Raw genomic sequence first — 7995 nt, 5'->3', positions numbered from 1 at the left:
TAAAAGTCAGCTCAATGGAAAATTCAAAGCGAATAGGGTAAGTTCTTCAAAAGGAAACATTTGCAAGACTATCGGGAAAGTTCTTCCAGAGGTTTGGCATGGTGAATGATATTTGCCTTGAAGCTAAAACTTTTCAAATATTAAGCATGTGAATGCTTTGTAAAAAATCCCTCTGTTGCCTAATTTAATCGAAGCAATCCAGGGTAAAACGCTACCAGCCAACGGCTCTTTTAAACAGCAAAGAAAGGAATGAAATACAAACACATCAACAGTGGCGCCGAGACACACGTTGCCCAGAACTCTCTGGCCGTTCACGCCCCATCACCGCTGCCAAAGAGGACGGAGGATTTGGCGCTCAGCCAAATCTCCGTTCACTGCAGCAGGACTGGAGAATCCTGCTGACGGGAACGGCCAGAGAATCCCACCGGAAACTCCATTCACTGCAGTGGGGCTGGAGAATCCCGCTGGCGGGAAAGGTCAGAGAATCCCACTGGAATCTCCGTTCACTGCAGCGGGACTGGAGAATCCCGCTGGCGGGAAAGGTCAGAGAATCCCACTGGAATCTCCGTTCACTGCAGCGGGACTGCAGAATCCCGCTGGCGGGAAAGGTCAGAGAATCCCAGTGGAATCTCCGTTCACTGCAGCGGGACTGGAGAATCCCACTGGCGGGAAAGGCCAGAGGATCCCACCGGAATCTCCATTCACTGCAGCGGGATTGGAGAATCCCGCTGGCGGGAAAGGCCAGAGAATCCCACCAGAATTTCCTTTCACTGCAACGGGACTGGAGAATCCTGCTGGCGGGAAAGGCCGGAGAATCCTGCCCAAATCTCCAACCATTGCAGTGGGACCGCAAATCTACGGGCAGGATTCTCCCTCTGACGGGATGGCCGGAGAATCCTGACCCAATCTCCAACCATTGCAGTGGGACTGGAGGATCCCTCTGGCGGGATGGCTGGAGAATCCCGCCCGTAGTGAGGCATCTGTTCAGAATTGCAAAGTGTGATCAGGGCTGTCACTGTTACAGGCAGACTGCTTTGTCCTGTGCTGCCTAACTTCCCAAAATGATTTTGTGTAAACTGAATCTGAGTCGTGAATTGAAAATAAAGCAAACCCATTCTGATCTCAGCCCGATTGTAGATTACTTTTGAGTTCGCCTGGTGTTCGAATAAACCCATCTTTTGCCCTCTTGATGTTAGAAAGTGCAGGGGATTTTTTTTTGTATTTAAGCTGCTGGGGGAGCTGGGGGATAGTGTGGGAGAGCGCAGTGGGAACTGTATTTACACACACCCATATTCATACCACACAGTCTGCTGATCTGCACCCACTTCAGTTCCCTTGGACCCCCCACTATCCTTGCCCCCGCCGCTATTTCTTTTACTTGGTTCCTCGGTGGTGGCGTTGCTGTATTCGGGAGACCTGCTCTGGGAGCTGGCTTCTTCGCACGGTCTGTGACCCCGGGTTGGCTGTTCGTTATTGGGCTGGGAAGCCGAGCGCCCGGGACACACCAGGGGTACCTCTCCGCAGCAGGGCGCAGGCTGGGTCGACGTGTGGTGTGAGCCGGGCGGGGTGAGCTTGTCCGGCTGGGCGCTCGGCCCTCCGCAGTTTCTGAGGCTGCCGAGAGAGTGCTGTGAGACCGAGAGGCATTTCCCATCCTTTGGGGGAGCCAGGGAGAGACGGCGGGGGTCGAGGGTGCGGCAGCTGATGTTAACCGTTGGATTGGAGCTCGGGACCCTGGCGGACTGCGGCCTCTCGTGCTGTGACCCAGCGCTTCTGCAATCCCCGGTGGATTTCCAGCCACTCTTCCCGCTGTCCCTGCTCAGTGAAGATGTCTCCATGGCGAGCTTGTGCTGTGTCTCCTGTCTGTCGGGACCACTGTGTCTCAGCAAGTCGGCCGATGCCAAGCTAAATGCCCGTGTGAGGGAGCTGCTTCGAGCGTTCCCGAGGGGTTGTTGCTGGGGTTGTGCTGCTTTCTCCCGTGGCTTGGACACCTTGGGAATGTTACTGGGAACCGTGAGCTGGGGGGAGGCCAGCGAGGAGCCGGACTGTGCGGGAGTCACAGTCGGACGAGGATTTGGCCTCACGTACTGCCCAGGCTTGGAGCCTTTCCCATCCGTGGAGTCAGGGATGTTCTTTGGAATGGGGGACACGTAGCTGGTTGGCATTTTTGCCATTTCCTTTCTGTTGGGATGCTCGCTGATCATGGATGGCTCACTTTTCTTCCTGAAGTAATCACTCAGTAAATCATTCCGCACGCTGACCTACAGTCGAAGGATAACCACAAAGAATGGGTTAAAATGCATGTCCATTTTCAGCTAGTACGTCACCCCCAAGCCTGCACACCCCACCCCCCCCCCCCCGAGTTATAAAGATCATGTGTGATTCTCAATATCAACTCCAACTTTCTGCCCCATCCCCCTATCCCTGTATTTCATTAACACATTTATCAATCGCCGTCAGGAATATACTCAACAACTGAGGATCTACAGCTCCCTGAGATAGATAATTCCCAAGACCCACAACCTCCTGAATGAAGAGATTTCTCCTCATCTCAGTTGTTCGGGATCAGATCGGAAACTCCAAGATATTTCTGGAAGTTAGCCCAGACCCCAACTACTCCCGATTTTGGCATTAGTGCGAACATAGCAACATCGAGGGCCGGCGGGCCTGTACTGAGCTGTAATGTTCTATGTTCTATAACCTGCTTCGCTCCAGGTCTCAGTCGATTAACCACTAGGATTTATTTTATATTAAAAGAAAGTTTATTTAACAAGTTAGAATATGACAAAAAAAATTCACGTAACTTTTACCAGTTAAAATACTTAAACCTGACAAAGTATAATTCTTAACAGTCTGACGGTTTGGTGGTATTATCGCTAGGCTATTAATTCAGAAACTCAGCTCGTGTTCTGGGGACCCGGGTTCAAATCCCACCACGGCAGATGATGGAATTTGAATTCAATATTAAAATAAAATCTGGAATTAAAAATTTACTGATGACCATGAAACAATTGTCAATTGTTGGGGAAAAACCCCATCAGGTTCACTGATGTCCTTTAAGGAAGGAAATCTGCTGTCCTTACCTGGTCTGGCCTACATATGACTCTAGAGCCTCAGCAATGTGGTTGACTCTCAACTGCCCTCCAAGGGTAACTAGGATGGGCAATAAATGCTGGCCTGGCCAGTGTTGCCCATATCCCATCAATGAGTAAATAAAGCTAACTATCTCATAGTTCCAATTTAAGCAATATTCCTTAGCTCCCATACAGTAGCTCCCAGAGAAAGATCTGTCTTCAAGCAGTAGAACTTCAGAGAAAGAGAGCTAGTTTCTGACAGATCCCAGTCTCCAATCTCCTGAGAGAGAGAAAGAGAGAAAGCTAGTTCAGGTCTATATAGCTTCCAAACAGGAACTGAGCTAGGTTTCTCTCTGTGAGACTAGCCCTGTCCAGTCACATGATTTTTCCTGTCAAAGCCCAAATCAAGCCCCACTCTGAGAAACCCCAGGGAAAAACGCTAAAATAACAACCCTGCATTAGTTTGCATTAAAATAAACATTTTCACAATTAAGATCAGTTATGCTGCTGCAGTAACAACAGGGGCTGCCGGATGCAGACAAAACGGCACTGATAATAAAACAAACTGTAAAAACAAATCCAGCACAAGAAACATGACGCAAATATATTTCTTAAAGGCACTGTATCGTCACACAGTGCTGAATGGTCTAGCCCTAATCTTGGGACTGTGAACTTGTGTTCTTGACTTTCCAGCCAGGAGAAGCAGGCTTTCAAAACTGAACCAATTAAAGCCTCCAATGCAGAAACAGGTTGCATTTAAATAGCAGCTTTCATGACTCACGACCAACTGTATTAGTCACATGGAGGGAAAGTGTAGTTTCATTAATTAGATGTGGATTATGTGCTTAACTTTCTGGAGTGGGATTTGAAACCACAGTCATCAGGGCTACAGGTGGGAGCGTCACCTCCTGGTCCATAGTTGGCACTGACAGGACAGACAGCAAGTACAGGTTCCTGATACGTGTTTGTGTGGACACTGAACCTGAGGCAGATTGGAGGGGCAAGATCCAAAGCAAATCTGGAGAAGCGATCAGATATATTTATTCCAAACATGTTCCTCCCAACATTCACTCTTTCACTCATCCTCCGAAACTGAAGACTTGACTGCAAACAATGGAACTAAATCCTATTTTAAATACTGATTAGCTTCTCCCAGACTTAGGTGTTGAAGGTTAACTATTCATATTTTCTTAATTTTATTCCTGGGCCATTAATCCCTGGGCGGCACGGTGGCTAAGTGGTTAACGCTGCTGCCTCACAGCGCCAGGGACAAGGGTTCGACTCCCAGCTTGGGTTACTGTGTAGAGTCGGCACATTCTCCCCGTGTCTGTGTGGGTTTCCTCCGGGTGCTCCGGTCTCCTCCCACACTCCAAAGATGTGTGGGTCAGATTGATTGGCTATGCTAAATTGCCCTTTAGTCTCAGGGGGATTAGCAGGGTAAATATGTAGGTTTACGGAGTTGGGACTGTTGTCAGTGCAGGCTTGATGGGCCGAATGATCTCCTTCTGCACTGTAGGGATTCCATCTGACCCATGCAGTATTAGCCCCACCATCCAACAGGGCCTGTTTGGAGGATGTTTACCCTGCATTCCTACAAGACACACTGGAGCTCAGCAGACCGGGATCATGACTCCTCTCTGACTACATCAGGGAATTCCCAAAACATCCAGGAATTCTCGACATTCGCAGTGAGTCATAGGATACAACATCTTCAAGTGGAAACTGAATGTTCAGACTGCAGTAATTGCAGAGGTAAGATGGAAGAAGTCACTACAGAAAGAGAATGTCATTTACACGAATGATCCAGTAAGTTTGCAGAGGACTCGGAAATTTGTGGTGTTGTAAATAGTGAGGAGGAAAGCCTTGGGTTACAGGGTGATATAGTCGGGCTGGTCAGAGCAGGGGCAAATGGAATTTAACCCTAAAAAGTGTGAGGTGATGCATTTTGGGAGGAGTAATAAGGCAAAGAAATACACAATGAACGGTAGGACACTGGGAAGTACAGAGGACAAGAGAAAGCTTGTGGTGCATGTCCAAAGATCTCCAAAGGCAGTAGATAAAGTGATTAAGAAGGCAGATGTGATACTTGCCTTTATTAGCCAAGGCACTAAATACAGGAGAGGGAGGTGATGACGGAGCTGTATAAAACGCTGGTTAGGCCACAGCTAGAGTACTGTGTGCAGTTCTGGTCACCACACTATAGGAAGGGTGTGATTGCACTGGAGACGGTGCAGAGGAAATTCACCGGGATGCTGCCTGGGATGGAATGTTTCAGCTTCATGGAGAGGCTGGGGCTGTTTTCCTTGGAGCAGGGAAAGCTGAGGGGAGACCTGATTGAGGTGTACAAAATGATGAAGGACAGATAGGGTGGCTAGGGAGGAACTTCTCCCCTTAGCAGAGGGGTCAATAACCAGAGGGCACAGAGTTAAGGAAAGGAGATTTAGAGGAGATTTGAGGAAATGCTTTCTCGCCCAGAGGATGGTGGGAATCGCCATGGCAACAAGGCTATGGACAAGTGTTGGAAAATGGGATTCGAGCTGACAGGTGTCCGATCGGACAGCACAGACACGAAAGGCCTCTCTCTCTGCTGTAAAACTCTCAGACTCTGACCCATGGTCTGCTTTGTAAGAATCAGCCAATAAATTTTTTGGCTTTGCTGCCAAAAAGCACAACAGAGAGGGGAGAAAGCTGCATTTCTGATTTCAGAATGTTCTGGAGTGCCCGACAGTCTCTGAAAACCCGTCTGGGGTGTAGTCGCTGCTGTAAAACACAACAGGCAAGAAGAAAGTTCCCACACAGCGATCCCAGCCTGAGGGGCTGAGCTGTGACTGGCCCAAGAATGGCCCAGGACACTGGGGAGAAGCCACTCCACCCCCCACCCCTACACACCACCCCCCCGCCCACCCCCACCCCTACACACCACCCCCCCACCCCCTACACTCCACCCCCAGCCCCTATACACCACCCCCCACCCCTACACACCACCCCCCACCCCTACACACCACCCCCCCACCCCCTACACTCCACCCCCGGCCCACCCCCCACCCCCTACACACCACCCCCCACCCCTACACACCACTCCCCGGCCCACCCACCACCTCCACATAACCCCCCCCCCCCACAACCCCCCACCCCCCCGCCCACCCCTACACACCACCCCCCCCACCCCCTGCCCACCCCCCACCCCTACACACCACCCCCCGGCCCACCCACCCCCCACCCCTACACACCACCCCCCGGCCCACCCACCACCTCCACACAACCCCCCCCCACCCCTACACACCACCCCCCACCCCTACACACCACCCCCCCCACCCCTACACACCACCCCGCTGCCCACCCCCCACCCCTACACACCACCCCCCCCACCCCCTACACACCACCCCCCCACCCCTACACACCCCCCCCACCCCTACACACCACCCCCTGCCCACCCACCACCCCCCAACCTGTACACACCACTCCCCCACCCCTGCACAGCAAACCCCCGGCCCACCCCCACCCCCCCCCCCCCCCTCTGCAGCAACACGGGATTTTTGTAACCCGGCAGAGGAGGGATGGAGTCCTGGCTAATTCACACCCCCGTGGAACACAGAGGTGCTGCAAGTAGACAGATATCTCAGAGAGAAAAGGACGTGGTCAAAAGTCAACCACAGGATATGGCCCAGACACAATAAAGGGCCTGTCAAGAGAAAACCGGGCAGCAGTAACTGAGAGAGAACACAGATAACCTGCTGTCGTCACTGGGAAAAGCACAAGGATGACAAAGAAATTACAGGAAAAAGGTGCAGTATTTCCAAGAAGGTATAGTAGGGGACAGCGTAACAAACAGTGTGCAGCCTCTGTGAAGTGATCGCTTCTCGGCCTTTTGGCTAAGATCAAGAGTAGTATCGACATGCTGTGCTTGGTTGAAGTTGATGAGGTCACATTTCAGCTTCATTTGAAGCAATTTTTAAAAGCAGCATCTCTGCCTTTTGGCCAAGATACAAATGAGATCAAACCTTAGAGGAGGAGCTATACCTACTCCAATCAGCTCGGATCGTGTAGATCAAGCCCAGGACAGGAGGGGAGACCCCTGTCTTGTCAGCCTGGATTGGGAATGTCCCAACTTGTTGAGACTCTGAATTGGACTTGATTGGATTGGATTGGAATAACGTTTTTAAAAAATTATGGAACATGACCACATTTCTCAGTATCACCTCTATGTTTGTACCCCGCACTGAGCCACATGAAAGGCTTTGCTGTTGTCAGTGATTGACTCCGTTACCTGCTGGGCTGAGGTTAGACGGTCACTATAATTGAATTGGGTTTACCAAAGATCAGCCAACCACAGCAAAGCTCCAGAAGGTTAAATTAGAAGCAATTGAAGGGATTGGGCGAATCGAGAGACACTGTTCTTCCGGGTTTTACATTAGGCCAAATAAATCTTCGGGTGTTTTCAGGTCCTGAACACTGGGATGTAACCAGATCAAAAAGCATTCAATACAATTCCACACTGGAGGTAATTTTTATTTATTTGTTTGTGGCTGGCCAACATTTATTGTCCATCCCTAGTTCTCCCTGGCGGGGCAGTTGAGAGTCAACCACATTTGTTTGGAAAATGGGCAGCAGGGTGGCACAGTGGGTTAGCACTGCTGCCTCACAGCGCCAGGGACCTGGGTTCGATTCCCAGCTTGGGTCACTGTCTGTGTGGAGTCTGCACATTCCTCCCATGTCTGTGTGGGTTTCCTCCAGGTGCTCTAGTTTCCTCCCGCAGTCCAAAAGGCTAGGCGAGAGTTAGGTGAATTGATCGTACTAAATTGCCCCTTAGTGTCAGGGGGTAAATGCATGGGGCAATGGGGTGAGGGCCTGGGTGGGATTGTGGTCAATGCAGCCTCCTCCTGCACGGTAGGGATTCTATGATTCCTGGCTCTGGCCTACATGT

The 7995-nt window shown here is 50.8% G+C and overlaps 1 protein-coding gene across 1 annotated transcript in view; it reads right to left on the bottom strand.

The window, feature by feature from the left end:
• Positions 1-661: 661 nt before the first annotated feature.
• LOC145352343 (protein Daple-like) overlaps positions 662-7995 on the bottom strand; it is a 161085-nt gene continuing 153751 nt past the window's right edge. Inside the window, exon 18 of the mRNA XM_080202099.1 lies at positions 662-2258. Coding sequence (XP_080058225.1) covers positions 1278-2258 — 981 coding nt within the window. The 3' untranslated portion in view covers positions 662-1277. The remainder of the gene's footprint in view (positions 2259-7995) is intronic.

The sequence above is a fragment of the Carcharhinus amblyrhynchos genome, chromosome 14 (genome assembly GCF_965287045.1).
Source record: "Carcharhinus amblyrhynchos chromosome 14, sCarAmb.v2.hapA, whole genome shotgun sequence".
Lineage (NCBI taxonomy): Eukaryota > Metazoa > Chordata > Chondrichthyes > Carcharhiniformes > Carcharhinidae > Carcharhinus > Carcharhinus amblyrhynchos.
The sequence above is the reverse complement of the archived record's forward strand: the minus strand, read 5'-3'. Positions and strand labels throughout refer to the sequence as shown.